The 19,749-nt window shown below is 41.3% G+C and overlaps 1 protein-coding gene across 13 annotated transcripts in view; it reads left to right on the top strand.

The window, feature by feature from the left end:
- abi2a (abl-interactor 2a) overlaps nt 1–19,066 on the top strand; it is a 163,290-nt gene extending 144,224 nt beyond the window's left edge. For 12 of the 13 annotated variants that reach the window (XM_073046692.1, XM_073046696.1, XM_073046698.1 and 9 more), the window contains 4 exons: nt 3,171–3,347; nt 3,893–3,979; nt 7,515–7,694; nt 10,840–19,066. In XM_073046692.1, coding sequence (XP_072902793.1) covers nt 3,171–3,347; nt 3,893–3,979; nt 7,515–7,694; nt 10,840–11,015 — 620 coding nt within the window. In that variant the 3' untranslated portion in view covers nt 11,016–19,066. The remainder of the gene's footprint in view (nt 1–3,170; nt 3,348–3,892; nt 3,980–7,514; nt 7,695–10,839) is intronic. The other variant, XM_073046695.1, reaches the window with a different exon arrangement.
- Nucleotides 19,067–19,749: the final 683 nt, after the last annotated feature.

Genomic DNA, 19,749 nt, shown 5'->3' with positions numbered 1-19,749 from the left:
CCACCATTCTAGAGAAAACAATTCTGATTAATCCACCCTCTCCTTGTAACATATGCCCTCTAATTCAGCATCATCCTGGTAAACTACTTCAGCACCTTCTTCAGAGTTTATACAGCCTTCCTTTAATGGGTCAACCAGAATTGAACGTGATACTCCAGGTTGGGCCTAACCAGAGCTTTAGAAAGTTGCAATATAACTTCCTGGCTCTTGAACCTGAAGATTTGACAAATAAGGACAAGCATGCCATACACTACCTTTATTGCTGCATCAACTTCTGCAGCCGCTTTCAGGGAATTGTTGGCTTGAACTCCTGGATCGTTCTGTACATGAGTAGTGTTAAAGGTTGGGTCAGTAACAGTGTACTTTCCCTTTATATTTGATCTCCTGAAATGCAACTCACGTTTGGTCAGGTTAAGCTCAATCTGCCATTTCTCTGCCCACATTCACATCTGATCCACATCATACTATATTGTTTGGCAATCTTCTAAACTAGCCACAATGTCACTTTGTGTCTATTTACTAGCTCATGTTTTCATGCAAGTCATGGACAAGGATCAGAAGAAAGTAATAGATGTGGCAATCCTGAATAACAATAACATCAGGAAGAAAGAATACAAGAAGCTGGAGAAATAGCAGGGCTTGAAAGAGCAGATAGAAAGAATGTGGAAGGTTAAAGCCAGAGTAATCCTTGGCACCATAACACCTGAACTGGGAGAGTGACTCCCAACAAATCCCGGGAACAACATCTGAGATTTCAGTCCAGAAAAGCGCTCTACTAGGAACAGCAAGGATACTGCGCCGAACCCCCAAGCTCCCAGACCTCTGGTAGAAGAGCTGAGATTGAGGGAAAAATACACATATACACCACCCATAAGTGGTGAGGAGAAAAAAATATATATGTCACCAGAATGGAACTCTGTTAGTCATAGACCTCTGGTCAGATTAAGATCCATCAACCACTACCTTCCAATTTTTTAGAAATAAGGTGGATAGAGAGAAATTGATTCCTCTGTAACAGGACCTTCCAGCCCAGGAAGACTGTACTGCCCAATCATACCCATATGATCAATTAACCTATTGACACATGCATTTTCTAATGCTTAATCAGGAGCAACTTCTTCCAAAAAGGTTGTGGGGAAAGTGGAATTATCTTTCCAAAAGCCTGGCAAGATTGTGGAATTCCCAGACCTTCTGGGTAAAAGAGTATATTCAGATTTCCCTTTTTGATGATTGTTGAATTGAAGCTTTAAACACTGGTTTTTGTTAGGCAGTGTATCAAGTGACAGTGGTAAATGGAAGTGAGGTGCATTTATTAACAAAAAAGGCTTCAAGATCTGATTAGTTTTCTTCTTTGATCCTAAAATGTTGTCTACGTCTTTGAAGGTAGCATTTTAGAGTAGTTATTGGGTAATGATCAGAAGCCGCTTTCTCAGTCCTCGCCTAGGGCACTGATAAAATTAACTCTATGCACTCAGTGTTTGAACACCCCCCAGCAGTAGATTAAATCATTGAGAATAGGGCACAAAGTCAAAAATGAAAGTACCCTGGTCTGAAGAATGAAGTAAAAAAAAAAGCAAAGCTGAAGCAAAATGTCAGCTATCTCTATATATTACCTGAGGATTAGAAGACTTAAATTCCATTGACTTTGCAGGATTTGCAAAATGTACAGTCATATCATTCTCATGCTGACAGTAAAGTGTGCTACAAAAGGCTATAAATAATATAGAGAACCAAAAGGAAAATAAAACCAAGCCCTCAGTTCAGCCCCTTTCTACCAACCATTCCTACCACACCCCCATGACTAGACTTTGCTCCAGTTGTAGCCCTCTGACCAGCCTGCCTTCCCCACACCTCCTTCCACTCCTCCCATGTCTTGATTTGGTTTCCTCATTCACCTACCACTCCCCTCATTCTCAGAGTTCCCTCCTTCACTGCAAAGAATTAGACACCAGGACTTCAAAACATACCTCAACTCAGTTGCATTCTAAGCCTTGTTCCACCATTCAAAAAAGCAACAAATCTAACCAACGACCAGATCATATCCCCAAACCCTCACTACAGGATGGATTCTTGCTCCAGTCTTCAGTTTGGATCTCCTTCCAGTTCAGGCTTGTATTTGCCCATCATTATTGAAGAGACACAGCTTGGAGTGAAAGCAAGATGTTTAGTTTGCCTGCTCTACTTACAGGCATTGAACATTAGGGTGTTGATTCTCTGTATTCAAAAACTTGACTTAATTTAAAATGGGCAAAAAAACTGCCTGAGAAACAACTTTTCCATTACCTTTGGCTGCAATACAGTGTGTATGAATAAGGTGAGTCCTTCTAAGTAGTTACTAGGTTTGTATGATACGTGTACACAGACTTAAGAGATGATCCCTGTCTCATTGGTTTTCTGACATCTGACAGAATTGAACAGGGACTGAAATAATTTGTTTGTTGAAAGATGCATGTAAAATACAAATGCGGAATACACAGTCTTTCAGTTATATTTAATACTACTTCTCATCCACTGTGTTGTGAAAATCAAGGCCCAGTGCAGATTTGTTAATTTCTTAGTGCAGTTACTTAGTGTTATTAAGGGGTTGGAGTTGGCTTTGGACTTTTGGTATCTAGTTCTTTGCTTTTCAGTTGTTTTGTCTCAAGTCTCTGTTTTGATATTTGAATAAACAGAACCTAATAGATGTAAAATATTTCCAATGTAAATTATACGTTCTGCACTGGTTCTGCCATTTGTCTGTTCATATTACAGTTATCAGGCTTCTACTGATGATTCATCTGTCTCCCAGTTGAGAAGTTTAATCAAGGCTCCCTTAAGTGGTTATAAAATATCTTTGAAGCTGTTTTAAGAGAATTAGTGGAGTTCTGTCATTGTCCTTGCAGAAACATTTTCTTCAATCATAATTACAGATGGCATTTAATTGCGGCACAAGCCAGTAGACCCAATTACTTTGTGCTGAAATTACATCATATAAATTATATGACTGTACATCTGCATGTGTGCAAATTGACCTTGGTTTCCTTTATTACAACAGTGACTGTTGTTCAAGTATTTTGTAGGCTTTAAAATGCTTGGGATCTTTTGAGAATCTAGAATATGCTGTGTAAAAATGTAACTTTAGTTGAAAGGCCTTAACTTCTAGAATGACATTCCTCCCTCAAATTTTTCAGGGCACACTCCCCAGTTCTACAGCATGAATCGACCAGTGCAACGGCAGAATCCTACCACGATTGGGGGTTCTCTGCCTGGCTACAGGCGTCCACCATCCTTGGCCTCACAGGCCAGTCTACAAAATCAAGTCAATGGAGGTCCATACTACTGTCAGAACCAGACAACTGAATCAAGAGGTAAAGCTTGCCTTCAAATCCTGTGATTTTCCTTATCCGTGGGGAATTCTTGGATATCATTTTATCATGTTAAGGTTGGGAATGAGAACGTTTTCGAGTTTAAGAACTAAGGTGCAGCAATGATAGAAATCAACCTCCCATCGGCCCCAAGCTGTTGGTTATCCAGTCCTGACGGAATGTATGAAAGCACCAAAACAACAGCTCAACTTTGTATCTGCACTTCAAATTCCAGATCACCATGGAAACTGGTTGGAATAGAAATAAGTAAGACTGATATGAGGACAAAGTTGGATTAATGTAATCTTCCTCAACCTAGGAAAAGTGTATACCTGCTGTCAGTTTTGATTGGGTATGATCTGCATACAATTGTTCTTTGCTTCCCTGTTTGAGAAAGCTTTGCATTTCCTGCTGGTTTTGTGTCTTGTTTGTTTTCATAAACACATCTTGCAGGTGTTTCTACTTGTTTGTGAAAGTTTTATCTGCTGCTTCTGACAGCTGTTTGTTCCTTTCCTTTACCACCTTCCTGTGACTGCTCTTATGTGCAGCGCCCCTCGCTCCACCGCCACCTTCTATCCTGCAGGTTACACCGCAGCTGCCACTGATGGGCTTCGTGGCCAGAGTACAAGACAATAGTAAGTCCACTCTTTCCATTTTCTGAAAGAGGACGTTCTGCAAAACATTACTTCAAGAATAGACTGTCATGAAGAATTAATTATTTACCACAGTATTTGTTAATATATGCTCAAGCAAGGTGTAAAGTCAAAGAGACCACAGGTGCTGGAATCTGGAACAAGAAACAGAATGTAGCGGATCAAGCGTCATCTCTAGAAACAAAAGGTGTAAATCAAAGTTTCGGGATTGAGGCAGGGTCTCGACCTGAAAAGTTGATCAAGCACCTTTTGCTCGCACAGTTACTGCTTCACCATCTGAGTTCTTCCAGGATTCTGTTCTTTCAACGTCTCAGGCAATGTACAATTTGAGTAAGATGTACAGCATTGTGCACTGTCTCACAAAGTCCTCTCAAGATTGGTTAGGTTCTTGGGATTTCAGATAAAAGGAATATCAAGTGCTCTTGTTACACAGATTATTCAGTATAGTTAAGTGGCATAACCATTTATTGCTGAACATTTCTATGAACTGGTTTCTAAGGGGGATCTCTTTGGTCTTGAGTGATCTTGGGGGGGAGGTGCGGGATTTGTATGGTTTTTTTATATATATATATATATAAGCTGAAAACTACTGCACAAAAGAAAGTTGATGAGAATTCTTATTTCCCATCAGAACAGAATGATGTTCACAGAGTTCTGTTGCAGAAACTTCTAGCCTGTCGGTCTGAGTTGGAGTTGATTAAAAACCTGGAACTAATCCAGCTAAAGTTATTAATTGTCAATGCCATATTCACTTCAGCAGGGAATGTGGTATGACTCAGGACTTAGAAAAGGACGTGTTTGATCCATTTGTTCATTTTTTTTGTCTCGACACATTAATTCTTATTCTGAAAAAAGACTGCAGGAATATTCCAGATATGGTCTAGTAATAGAGTTGTACAGTGCAGAAACAGGCCATTAGGTCCAACTATAGGTCTGCTTATGCCAACTATGTTGTCCACTTCAGCTAATCCCGCTTCCCAGCATTTGACCCATATCCCTTTGAACTCCCGTGTTTTTCAGCTTCAGCTCAACATGGCTATAGAAGTCAATAGTTCTATAGTTCCATTTAATATCAAAGTGTGTTCACAATATACAACCTGAAATTATTACTCTCTGCAGACATCCTTGAAACAGAAGAAAACCCCCAAAGAATGAATGACAGGAAAAACGTAAGAGCCCCCAAAGCCCCTTCCCCTGTCCCCTACTTATTCTAGCAGAAAGCATGAGCGTTCCCACCACTCGCCATGCAAGCAACAACAAAGCTCCCAAAGAGAGACCATTGTCTACAGTCCATCAAAAACTAACTGTTCACTCCAACGTTTTCAAAATCCCACAGGCTGTCTGTCTCTCACTAACAAGCGAGACACAGATATCACTCCTTCCACAGTGAGAGAGGAAGCAAACTGTCACTATTTCGATGTTACAGTCAGTCTGAAGCATTGCTTTTTATCTTGAGTTCCCCCACTCAAGAATCACCATCAATCTCTCATCATCGAGAGAGAGAGAACGATTGATCCCAATTGCAGAGACCTCCAACAGCTGCTCTCGCTGTCTTCGACCTTTGGCTCCCACCACACTTCACCTCACGACACCGGCGGGTCACAAGGGCCGCGCAAGGACCCTAAGGTGCCCAAACAGGCCACATCTGGACATCTCAAAATGTAGCCAATCAGCGAGCTCCAAGAATGGGAACACGCTGCCATGCAGAATCATAGTTTTTGGGTACTGCATTAGATTTAAGATCCTGATAGGACCCCAGCCACCTTGAAAAGGAAAATAAGAGACATTAGGATCGGAAGAATTAAACTTTTGCTGATGGGCTTGGAGAAGTCGCCCTCTGGTGTCAGACTCATAGAACACAGAAACATGTCCTTCCATGCCAGTCATCAAGTACCTATTTACACTGCCAGACAACACACACAAAATGCTGGAGGAACTCAGCAGGCCCGGTCACATCTATGGAAAAGTACACAGTCGGCGTTTCGAGCTGAAACCCTTCAGCAGGACTGGGTAGAAAAAATGAGAAGTTACCAGCAAGAAGGTGGAGGGAGAAGAGGAGGAAGTTCAAGGTGATAGGTGAAACTGGAAGGGAGGAGGGGTGAAGTAAAGGCTGGGAAGCTGATAGGTGAAAGAGATAAAAGGGCTGGAGAAGGGGGAATCTGATAGTAGAAGGCAGAAGGGAAGGAGGAGGAGCACCAGAGAGAGGCATTCCTCCCTTGGGTAAGGAGATGAGGTAAGAGAGGGAAATGGGAATGGTGAACAGGGGCAATTACCCGAAGTACGAGAAATCAATGTTCATGCCATCAGGTTGGAGGCAACCCAGATGGAATATAAGGTGTTGCTGCTCCAATCTGAGTGTGGCCTCCTCACGGCAGTACAGGGGAATATGCACTGTCATGTCGGAATGGGAATAGGAAGTAGGATTGAAGTGGGTGGCTTTTTTTCGCTTTTTCTGGTGGACAGAGTGTAGGTGCTCAGTGAAGCGGTTTCGCAATCTATGTCAGGTCTCACCAATATTCAGGTGGCCACAGCGGAAGCACTGGATATGGTAAATGATCCTAACAGACTCTTGGGTGAAGTATCACCTCACTTGGAAGGACTGTTTGAGGCCCTGAATAGTAGTGAGGGAGGAAATGTAGGGGCAGGTATGGCACTTGTTCTGCTTGCAATGATAAGTACTAGGAGGGAGACCTATTTACACTGACCTTACACAAGTTGCATTTTTATTCCCCCATACTCCGATTAACTGCTCCACAGTGTGCATTCACCCAGCGTATCTGGGTTACTGGGAGAACCTGCTTAGTGGAATGCACAAAGATTGAAGTACTTGTTAAAGTTGTGCAGCTACTAGGTATATTGAAGAGGGCACTGGGGCTGAAGCATGTATAAATTCCTCCTCCAATTCAGCATGCATGTGCAAATAGATGTAGTGTTTAAAAATTATAGTTTTTAGGGAAAAGCAAACTAAACTTTTTCTCATTTGAAAATTGTGTGATTTTTCTTGCACACCATACCCAGAATCATTCAGCTCTTGGATAAGAGAGTAAGCTCTAGTAATGTTACTCTTCTAAATTCAGTTAATAATCTGTCCCTGAAGCGGCTGTAGAACATGGGCAAAAGCATATGGACATGAACTGGATTATTTTTAATAAGCACTTTTCCTTAATGTGTTGTTTTTGAATGTAAACCTCCATTGCCAAATTTCAGTTAATTTCTGTAGAATGAGTACATTGTTAACACTTGCACTGTTGTGTGTTTCCCATCTCCTCCAGTGAACTTCCTGGAATTGGTTTATACGTAAGGGGAGTTCTGCTCAGTGCCATGGAATGATACTTATTTACAATCAACAGTTAGAATAGATTATTTTGTCACTTAACTTACTGCTGTTTGAATTTGATGTGCACAAATTAGCTATCATTCTGTCATTACACAATTTGGTTCTAATTTGAAGAATACTGGGATCATAGAAATACCATATAAACGTAAGCTTTCTCTTAACTTGATACCACTGTTATAGTTTCAGATGGCTCCACCCCTCCTCCTCCTCCACCAACAGATGATGTAGTATTTGATGAATCACCCCCACCTCCCCCACCACCAGAGGATTATGAGGAGGAAGAGACGGCAGTGGTAGAGTACAGTGACCCATATGCAGAGGAAGATCCACCTTGGGCACCCAAAAATTATTTGGAGAAAGGTAAATGCAGCTTTGTGCATATTTTTGTGCCAGTAATCTTTTTTGATTGTATTGTGTTTACATTTGTCATCGTTACCAGTCTCACTGCTAGTTTCACATTTATCAGTAGTGTCTGCTCTTAATGTGATGGAAATTCAGGAGGATATAACACATGATCACAACTTAATGACCCCTGCTAGAAAACAACTGCATACTTGTGTATATTTGCTGAAGATCAGAAAGGATGCCTCCACTGTTGAAAAGCATGCTAATGATGGTGCTCTAGGTTCATGTGAAGATGCTGCAAAGACCTCCAGCTAAATACAGTGAGAGTACAGAGGCCTAATTGAATGAATTCACTCACATGAACCAGAGTATGCTGATAGCTGTCCAACTCTTTAATGGAGAACTGCCAGCTAACTGCACTGCAGAATCGGTGTGGTCATGACTTCCTGGTTTGCCCAATGCAATGTGGAAGTCAGAAACCTGCCAGAGGTGAATTGCCAGTATATAAAACTTTAACTCCCAATTCTAGACTCAACATGGAGCCAAGTTGTATAATAAAACATAGGAAAAGGCTCCTGGCCACCACATCTGCACTGCCCATGTAACTAATCCCATTCACCAGCAGATGGTCTGTATTCTTCTGTTCACTGAGTGTTCTTGCTTCTGTCCATCTGCCTGTTAACGATTGCTAGGACCAGAAGCACTTCACAGTTAGCCTTTACACTACACATGGTTGTTGTATGCAGCCTCATTCATTTCACTAGGTTTACCAGCCTAAGCTGGAAAAGTAATTTTTTCCCATTTTACTCATTTGTTTTGTATTTAATTTCTATCATTTTGACAAGGTTTAGAATAAATTTCTTGTTGTTTTTATATATTTATGCCCACTTGAACTTTTAGTTGTTTCTCATTATTGCAGACATTTAAAACAGTTAAAAGGGCCTTTGACGCCATGAGCTGCAGTAATTAAAACAATCTGTTCTCTCAATTCAGTTGTCAGGTAAATGCCTTGTAATTAGCAGACAATGCAAGCCATATTCCATAAAATGAGTGCGTCTATGATCTCACTTGGGTTGATTGCAGTTACCACATTAGTATTGTTGATATCCGTTTCTGTTATCCCAAGTTACTGTCCCTCACCAAAGTTTAGTCACCAAGTACAGGTGACATCTCTAGTTATTCAATCACAAAAAGGAGAAAATCTGCAGATGTTGGAAATCCAATCAACACACACAAGGTGCTGGAGGGACTCAGCACGCCAGGCAGCGTCTATGGAAAAGAGCAAACAATCGATGTTTTGGGCTGAGAGCCTTCATCAGGACTGGGAAAAAAGGATGGGTGGAGGGAGGGGAGGAAGAAATACAACATAGTAGGTGATAGGTGAAACCAGGAGAGAGGGGGGGATGAAGTAAAGAGCTGAGATGTTGTTAGGTGAAAGAGATAAAGAGCCGGAGAATGGGGAATCTTAGGAGAGGACAGAAGGCCATGGTAGAAGGGGAAGGGGGAGGAGCACCAGAGGGACGTGATACGTACCATGAACTGATACGTTGGAATGGGAAGTAAAATTAAAATGGGTAGTCACTGGGAGATCCCACTCTTTCTTGTGAACAGCTCAGGTGGTCGTCGAAGTGGTCTCCCAATCTACATTGGGTCTCACTGATGTACAGGAGGCCACACCGGAAACACTGGATACAGTAGAGGACCCCAACAGACTCACAGGTGAGGTGTCGCCTTACCTGGAAAGACTGGGGCCATGAATGGTAGTGAGGGAGGAGGTGTAGGGGCAGGTGTAGCACTTGTTCCGCTTGCAAGGATAAGTGCCAGCAAGGAGATCAGTGGAGAGAGACGAATGTACAAGGGAATTACATGGGGAGCGTTCCCTGCAGAAAGTGGGCAGGGCAGGAATGTGCTTGGCGGTGGGATCCCATTGGAAGCCCTTTCTTTGAAGAAGGAGGACATCTTAGTTCTGGAATGAAAAGCCTCATCCTAAGAGCAGATGCAGTGGAGATGGAGGAATTGAGAGAAGGGGGATGGCATTTTTACAAGTAATAGGGCAGGATGGGGTATAGTCCAGGTAGCTGTGAGTGTCAGTGGATTTATAAAAGCTGTCTCCAGAGATAGAGACAGAGAGATCGAAAAGGGAGGGAGGTGTCAGAAATAGATCCGGTAAATTTGAGAGCAGGGTGGAAGTTGGAGGCAAAGTTAATAAAGTCAATGAGCTCTGCATGAGTGCAGGAAGTAGCGTTAACAGAGTCATCAATGTAGCGTAAGAAAAGTTGAGGAGTGATACCAGTGTAGGCTTGAAACATAGACTGTTCCATGTCACTGACAAACGGGCAGGCCTAGCTGGGGCCCATGCAAGTGCCCATGGCTACACTTTTTGTTTGAAGGAAATGGGAGGAGCCGAAGGAGAAATTATAGTGTGTGAGGACCAGTTCTGCCAAACGGAAGAAGTAGTGGTGGAGGGGAACTGGTTGGGTCTGGTGTCCAGAAAAAGATGAAGAGCCTTGAGGCTTTCCTGGTGGGGGATGGAGATGTATAGGGACTTGACATCCATAGTGAAAATAAGCTGAACAGGGCCAGGGAACTTGAAATCATTGAAAAGATCAAGAGCATGTGAAGTGTATCTCTAGTTATTGCTGGCACCAGGTGCTCTGTAAAAAAACAGTCTGTAATCCAGCAGATTAGGTTTACCAATTGAAAGTGGCAAATGGCACCTGCTGTTCCAGTGTCAATGTTCAGTAAGTGGAGGCTTGTTGCATTACGCTATTGCCCCATGGTTGTTTATGTGGAATATTCAGGAGAAAACAAGGGTTTCCACAGAGATCAATTTATCTTACTGTGGTTTAGCATGCCTGGGGCCAGCTGGTAGAGCAGTGGCATCAGCGAAGGCTCCCGAGTTCAAATCCAAGTCAGGCCACCCCGGAGCACGCTTTCTATCCGTGCCAGGTTGAGCGTCGAGCTAGCCACTCAGCCTCGTAAAAAAAAAACACGGGTCAAGTCAGAAATGTTCATATGGTGACCCGGTTAATCCGAAAGGAGACCAATCCTGACACCACATGCCAGACAAGAATGACTAACTGTCTGGTGTAACATGCTTAAAAAAAAGCGTGCTTGGGACCCTGTGCCATAGTTAATGTTTGCTGTTCTTTATTTACAGTTGTTGCTATCTATGACTATTCAAAAGACAAAGAAGATGAATTGTCTTTCCAAGAAGGCGCTATCATATATGTGCTGAAGAAAAATGACGATGGCTGGTATGAAGGAGTGATGAACGGTGTGACTGGTCTGTTCCCTGGCAATTATGTGGAATCCATCATGCACTATGCAGAATGAGGTGCTGAAGGCAGCTCCTCCACCCTCCCCTGGCAGCTGCCACCCTCCTGCTGGTGTACTGTCACACTCTGTGGCTTCCTGTAATGCTCGGACATGCACAAGCTGAAAATGAAGGATTCAAGTAAACAATACGCAATATACATTTATTGAACCAGGACGGAGCAAAGTGACATTGTCTCTTGGGAAGCTCTGATTCCAATGTAAGATCTAGTGACTTATGAAATGAGCTCTGTGCACGCGTGCATACAACCACACATACACACACACACACACACACACACATACACACACACACACACACCTTGCACAAACACATATTCTCTCTCTCTCTCTCTCTCTCTCTCTCTCTCTCTCTCTCTCTCTCTCTCTCACTCTCTCTCTCTCACTCTCTCACTCTCTCACTCTCACTCTCTCACTCTCTCTCACTCTCTCACTCTCTCACTCTCTCTCTCTCACTCTCTCACTCCCATACTCACACGTGCATATTCTCTTGCTCTTTCTATGGCTCTCACCCTCTCTCTCAATTCTTTGGCTTTCTCAAATGTGCAATGCAGGCATTCCTGGTGTTAAAGGGTTGACCGATACCACCAATACTACAGGGCAAGTACCTTGCCAGGTCCAAACAAACTGCATCTGTGGTGCTGCCAGATTCTGAATTAAGCTATTTTCTATCTCATTTTTTAAAGATTCTGAAAGTAGTTATTCCTCAAGGCTCAATATGGGCATCAGTTGGAAGTGGTTATATTATAGTACTAATTTACACAGCAGCCTTATAGGATATGATGGCAGATGGCTCGTATATGAGTGCTTTGTTCACCTGGAAGCATGGGAACTAACATTTCCTTGAAGCCTGGCGAGTATACTTTGTTGTCATCTGTAACTGAGAAACAGCTGTACCTTCCAGGGGTTGTTCCCTTGTAAATGGGAGGGGTTGGGGCATGCCTGGAGAGAGCATCGTGGGTAGGATTACGTGAGTACAGATTTGTCACTCTATGATAGTTGTTTATAGTGTTGTTAAGGACTGGTATATCCCTAGAAAGCACTGAGGTATTATTGATGGGAACAGATTTATTACTGCATAAACTATGGTACATAATTAAATGTTCTACAAGTGTTTAATGATAGAATACAATACTAATGTGTATTGGGTTGCATAGAAATTTCTGGAGAATGGGTTGGACTGCAAGCATAACACAGTATTATAAACTAAGATTAATAATTTCTCCAGTTGTGTCAAGTATGTTAAACAAGGTTAGAAGTAGCAAGACTAATATCCTTTTTGTGATTTCTTCAACTTTTTCCTTAATTTGTTGAACAATATTCTTGATCCCAGTTGATCACAGATTAAATAGAATTTATGGAGATTTATCAATGAACGCTTGAGAGATGAAGTTGCAAAATGCAAATTTCAGATATCCCAAACATGAACTGGGGAAATAGTGGGTGGGGGGGATTGGGAAGAGAGTTGAGGAAGATGATAAAAATTTGACCAGGTTGCTAGGATGTGAAGGACTTCACTCTGTTAATTGAATATGCATTTTGGTTACTGCATTGAGATTTGATCCATTTTCATCTCACATTTACACTGCTGAAGTAGAAGAAGTTGTGCCTCAATGAATTCAGTAGGACTGTGTGATCTGGACTCGGACATGAAGAATGAGACCAACAGGTATCTGAACCTGGTGGAAACTTGCCAGACTGTTGGAAGTAGAACTCAAGTTGGTAGAAGTAAATGGGTATAAGCAAAAGTCCTCTTTAATGAATGAATGAATATGATCTAGAGACCAACTATTATCCATTTGAGTTTCAGTATCTTGTATGACAACTAATTGGTGATCTTGAGTCAGGTTTCATAAATGGTTCTGTTTATTACTGCTTTCAAATGGGATTGCTGAAATTTCTGGAGTTTGTGTGACAATCCGTACAGCTGTTGGGTGGACAGTAGAGTTACTTGTTTGTTGCCAACATTGCCTTTCAGAACTATTGTGGTTTCTAGGAAATCCAGCCATTGCTGTGATCCAAGAAAATAACATAAATGTTAAACAAAATTCATTTTTATTCCATCTTTATGAAATATTAAAGGTCATCGAGCTCCATTTTGTTAATCCTGTTAGTAAACAATAAGGAAGTTCACTTCCAATTAGCATAGACAGGGCAATATTGGTAGAAGATTGGTCAGTGGCATTTAATGATGGTGCAGAGAGGTTGGGAATAATGGATATAATTCCAAGGATAATGTCAAACCAGAGTTGGAGGTTTTTATTCTAATTCACCAATGTACTGTGTTGACAATCTTCAGCATGTACACATTCACTCTAAAGCATGGATCTTGAGATTAGCTAGTGACTTCATAGTCCAAAAAGTGTAGTTTCTCTAAAATTGTCACAAAGAGCTATTGGCTTTAACTGCATCGCCTTCCCTTGAATCATTAACTTCTGAGTTTAAACCAAATACAACTCAAGCTCATAATCAGTATTCATGGCTCAATTCGGGAATGCTTACTCAGATTTTGGCAAAATTGGTCAAACTTTGGAAAAGAATCTGCAAATAGGTTTGGTGTGAATATGGGAAAAGCACCTTAAGGTAAGAGAGTTAATCTTCGAGCAACAAGAAATCTCATGAACTGAAATTAGTTCTTCATCTGAACCTTGCGATATGACCGTTACTTCAAAATAGATGTAAGTTTTATGCTACTTTTTTTTAGGTGATGAGCTCCATTTTACTTGAATCATTTTTTAAAAGTGGCACGAGTTTCAGGCAGTAAGGGCATTCACATGTACATCTCTCAATAGCACACAATAATTAATAGCAAATATAATTTTGTCATGAATCTATATTAGAATTTATACCTGAGCCTCTGTTTAGGACATAAAAATCTTTAAAGAAATGAAACAACTGCCTGAGGATGTGGTACTTTTGAAAAGCCCAGTGCTTTAGATTGTGAATGGGAATCACTGGCCTTGTAGTACTGGTGCTTAATGTATCGGTCGACCCTTTGGTTTCTTTGCTTATTATGCAGTAATAATGTGTAAATATCCTCATTGGTTTTATGCATCATTTTGTAAGATTGAAGTCCTCTCTTGGGTTGGCTAAGATGCTGTGTAAAGAATACTGACTAGAGCTTGATATAAAAGAATCTGTGTCTGTAATGTTTGAATAGACTGCATGCTATAGTCCCTGTCCTGGAGCTTGCTTTAATTCTTCACATTATCCTCCTCTTCAAGCAGAACTTTTTCATTTCTTCTTGTGGGTGGGTTCGGAATGTGTGCCCGCCTACTCTGGCACGGAAGTGTAGGGATTTTTCACTGTTCCAAGGCCCACCAACATGCAATACTGCTAGATGCCCCCTTCATTGCACTGCCAAATGCTTTTTATTCACTGCCAAGTTTTCCCATAAAAGCATCGCCAAATTTTACACATATTCCAAGGCAATAATATAAAAGGAACCTGCACATTATTAACTGATTTGAGGTTTCCCTTATAGCACTAATTTTGAGTGGGCCTTTGGATTCTTTCCCCCTTCACCCCCCCCCCCCCCCCACCAAACTTGTTTTCCTGATTTTTCTTTCCTCCTCTTTTGAACAGCTGGGGTTTGCTGCTGATTTTTCTATATTATGTGACTTGGTTGCTTTGAAAACTCACCCTTTAATAGAAAATATGAAAGCAGATGATATATGGTAAAAGATTGAAAGATGTTTTCAGAGGAACCTGTGTGTCCTTGTACATGAAACACGGGAAGTTAACATGTAGGTACAGTAAATGCAATTAGGAAGGCAAAAGGTATGTTAGTCTTTATTGACTATGTTCTGCATGTAAACGACCACTCTCTCCAATTTAGAGTTTAGGTGAGACTATTTGTTGTGTACCGATCTGATCTATGAAGGATATATAGAGTGCAATGAAGATTTGCCAGATTGATTTTTCAGGCTGCAGGGGTGACTTGTGAGGAAGTATTCAGCTGAATGGGCTTGTACTCATGTGAATCAGAAATGATATAAATATATTAATACTCATAAACAACTGGATTAATGTGCAGTTGGTTTCCCCTGGCAGAAGTGTCTAGAACTAAAGGTCACAAATACAAAGCAAGATGTCAACCATTTAGGATAGAGGTGAAAAAATGTTTTATTCCACCTAGAGGGTTGTAAATCTTTGGAAGAAGACTGTGAAACTCAGTCAAGGCAAATGTTAAAGGAATCAAGGGATTTAAGTTAATGCAGGAAAATGTGCTGAGGTAGAAGATTTGCCATGATCTTGGTGTATGTTGGAGCAGGCATGAGGGACCAAATAGACTGCTATTTTTGATGTTCTTAAAGGACCATTTATGTACTAGGTTAACTAATTCGATGCCACTCTCTGATTCATTCTTCACAACAGACATACTGCTCCCTTGTTTTTTGCTGCCTGTTAAATGTGTGACTGAGATCTTATTTATAGTTGATAGTGTGGAGATTTCTAATCTTGAGATCAGTGATGTCAGTTTTACAACAATCCCTGAGATTTTTAAACTGGATTGTTGATCCTCCGTTAAATACCATAAGGAACTCAAACTTTGGCCTAAGGGACAAATTAGGAGTTGGAGCCTCTGTGACTCAGAGGTGTTGAGAAGCTATCACTACAGAACTTGGGGCTTTCCAATGCATGTGCCTTTGTGCTAAACTGTCTCCGAGGTTATCCAGTGAGCCATGTCTGAGCTCAGTGGTTGCAGTCACTTAATAAAATGTTACAATGGTTAAGTGGTATATAATGTTTATCTGACAACACTTAAAACAAATTTCTACTACAACCATGTGGCTTGCAAGAATACAGAAGCAGATCTTGCAAATGATCTCCAAAACAACTCTTGTTTCCCTTATCTCTTGAGCAACCATGGTTTTCTCCTCAGTAAACTCAAGAGAGAATTATTTGTTCAAAGTCCCACTCATCTCCTGTGGCTTAAGACCTAAACAGCTCTACTGATCTCAAAGGGGACCAACTCTATCTATAGTCACATTTTTAATACAGCTTTAGAATTACTTCTGATTTTCTTAACCTTACCAGACAAATCCATCTCATAAACAAACACTTTGTCCTTCTGATTTCCCTATGTGTATTCTTAATTTTTTTTTAGTCATCAAGGGATTTGCTCATTCCTGACCTCTTAAGCACAATATATGATTCTTTTCTTTGACCAAAGCCTCAATATCTCTCATCAGTCAAAGTTCCCTAAACTTGCCATGTTTACTCTTCACCCTAACAGGAGCATGTTTCTGTCGGCATTTGCTCTCACACTCTTAAAAGCCTCCCACTTATTACCCAGTCAGACTCTGCTGGATCCTATCTAGATTCCCCCAGAATTAGCCTGCTGTAGTTTAAGAGCTTAAACTGTGGATCTGTCCTATCCTTTTCCACTGCTATTTTAAAACTAATAGAATTACCTTGTGTGGTCATTAGGCGCCACCGTAGCAATTAGAGCAACACTATTACAGCTTAGGGCATGAGAGTTCATAGTTAAATCCCGGCATCTTCTGTAAGGAGTTTGTACGGCTTCCCCATGGAATGCGTGGGTTTTCTCCGAGCACTCTGGTTTACTCCCACAATCCAAAGAAGTAGGTTAATTGGTTGTTGTAAATTGTCCCGTGATTAGGCTAGGTTTCAATTGGGGGTTGCTGGGCAGTATGGCTGGAAGGGCCCATTCAGCACTATCACAAAATAAATAAAGTATATTCTCTGACCGCCTCATTCCTTTAGAGGAGGCCCATTATTGCACTCTTCCAAGTTGGACCCTTTATTGGCTCAGGAAATTTTCCTGGATACATTTCACAAATTTCATCCCATCCAGGCCCTTAATACTCTGGGTGGCACAGTCAATAACGAGGAAATCAAAATCCCAAAATCCCCCACTCATGTAACCAATACAACCCTGTTATTCTTACAAATATGAGAAGTTTATTTACACACCTGCTCCTCAAGTTCCTGCTGACTATTGGGGTGGGGGGGGGGGTATGTCTACAATACAGCCTCACTAGAGTGACCTTTCTTGTTTGTAAGTTCTACCCATATGTCTCACTGTTAATCGGAAAGGCTGCAGCCTCTTCTTGCATACCTGTACCTATACCTCTCATGCCTTTAACATCTGTATTCCAGTCGTGCCCTTCTCTCAGTCATGATTCTGTTACAGCCATAATATTCCAGTCCTCAGAGCCAATCCATGCTGAGTTTGCCGGTCTTGTTAAACTTCATGCAGTAAAATAAATACAATTGAACTGAATATTCATTTCCCTGCCTATCCTGATTACTAAACTTACTCTTGCTGATTAGTGCTTTCTCCTATGACTTGCTCCTACTCAGAGTCCCACCACCCACTCTCTTGCCAATCTCTTGTGTGGGAAGCAACACACAATCCTAGCATTTCCTCTGTGACCACATAATCTTACCTGTTCTGAGTCCCTATCACAATATCCCAACTACCCTTCTCAACACTGGGCCTCAATGCAGTGCCAGCAACATGGCTACTGCTCCACATGTGGTATACCAGTTAGTGAGGGGAATGGCCATGCCTACTCCCCTTATTTTTCCTCGTAATCACCCATCTATCTGAAGTCAGTACCTTGGGTGTGACCACCTCAGTAGAAGTCTCATCTATGAGGTTCTCATCCTCCAACTCAAGTTCCTTGACTCAGTCTGTTAGGAACTGCCTTTGGGTGGACTTCCTGCATCTTGCAGGAAGAGCATACACTGCCCTAACTGCTATCCTCCCTTCATGGACCAAGTAATGAGGATGAGTAGCAAAAATAAAACCTCACCTGTGCCCCTCCGCTAAAGTCTCTTGAGCAGAGGCATCAACTCCCCAGTGTCTCAATTTCTGCTCAAAAAGGCCACTTAACCTTACACTCACCAGATATTAAGATTTGCGTTTTTAAAGTTTCTGCTCTCACTCCATGCACCTCAGCATCATCACACCGAAAACTCCTATCTGCTTCAGCTCTTTGGCCCAGGCTACTTTCCTTTGGCTACTGTTAATTGCCAATCATCTATCAACTACAATTAGTTGACCTCTCTTAAATTTCTGTATTGAAACTCACACGCACCAAGACTTGCCTCTTTAAACTTTCCTGTTCTCCTGATAGCTTATAGATGGGACTATTTCACATCGGCTCCCAGTGTTTTGCTTGGTCACAGTGGGGAGAGCAGGGCAACCAGACTGTGGTAACTATCCCAACCTTGCTGGTGAGGCCCTTTGCAGTAGAATGCCCCAGCTGGCTCACAAATTACCTCACGCACTGCAGAGGGGATAGGGAGCTGCTTAGGCAGCCACCCTATACCTGGAATGAATATAGCACTTCCCTTCAAATTATATCTTTGCCTTTCGCTTAAGAGAAAAGATATAATCCCTCCTGATAGATGGGTGGTTGGGAAAATCACATTTTTATTCTGAGTAGAGGAATTGAGAGGGATTTTAAGGATTGATTGATGATGCTAATTAAATCAGCAGCTCCTTTTTCATTGTATCATGCAACTACCAGGATGGTAGAGGCAGAGCTAATTTTTTTGAGTAATTACTATAAAAGGCTCCACAGAAGCCACATATATAGTGCAAACTAATGGTATCTGATTTAACAGGAAAAGCCTCCAGGACATTTATTTTGAAAAGAATGGTGTGGTTGTCAGATTGAACTGTATAAAGATCCCTGTCCCCTTCCCCTTGACACCAGGCTAAGACAGTGAACTCTGAACCTACTAATTTTTGCATCTCGATCCCTGCTAGACATTAAAAACATTGATTTTATCCATCCATTGTCAGCTCCTCAGATGAGAAAATAGATCTGCTGTCTGCTCATGGTTCAGGGGCTCATTAACTGGGCTGAGGTTTGAAGGAGGGAAGTAATTGGTTTTTGTGCTTGCTGACACTAAACTCAGATCATCTTTTCTCCCCCTTTCTAATGGGTGGGACACAGCTGTACATTTTCTGTGCGTGCAAGAATAAAGTTTTGTGAATTAACTGTATCCTGTGTATATAAAAAAGTTTAAAGGCCTCGAGTCTTAAATAATAAAAAGATAAGTGACTGGAATGTTTAAAGCACATCTTCTGCAATTCACCAATATCTTGAATTTATATTTCTATGAACTTTAGTTCAAACAGACACAAGTTTCAAAAAAGGTTGTGATATTTTTAACTAAATGTTCTTTATTCTGAGCTCTGGAGGTGACCTGTTCAGTCATACTGCAGAGAGATCAAGTTTTCTGGAGCCAGTTTTCTTAGAAATGACTGAAGTTTACATGGTTCTGCATTAAAGCTGTTGCCTTCATCTTTATTGTGAAGGAAACACTGCCCTTAAACATTCCAGCTTTTTAGAATTAACATTTCATTCTTCAGGCCTATTAAAATTCAGGAATTGCAGAGCTGACTCAGTCACACCTGAAGCAATGCTAATTTTTATGAAAATCAGCAATCAAGAGCTGGTGGCAAAGGATAAATTACCAAATTTGTTGAAAATCAAAATACTTAATGTGCTTAGTGGCTGAAATCAAATGCAAGCAATCCTGGTGGGGTGGGGTGGGGGTAATCCCCTCAGTTGGTCATTGCTTGGGACAGTGAAGGCAGGTTTGATGTTTCACCATACAGCTTACCAATCCAAACATGTTCACATCTGAATCAAATATCACTGACATATGACATGAAATTTGTTGTTTTGCAGCAGCAGTACAGTGCAAGACATAAAAATCTATAAATTACTAAAATAAATAGATGGTG

The sequence above is a fragment of the Hemitrygon akajei genome, chromosome 5, assembly GCF_048418815.1.
Source record: "Hemitrygon akajei chromosome 5, sHemAka1.3, whole genome shotgun sequence".
NCBI lineage: Eukaryota > Metazoa > Chordata > Chondrichthyes > Myliobatiformes > Dasyatidae > Hemitrygon > Hemitrygon akajei.
This window is presented reverse-complemented; position numbering and strand designations above follow the sequence as displayed.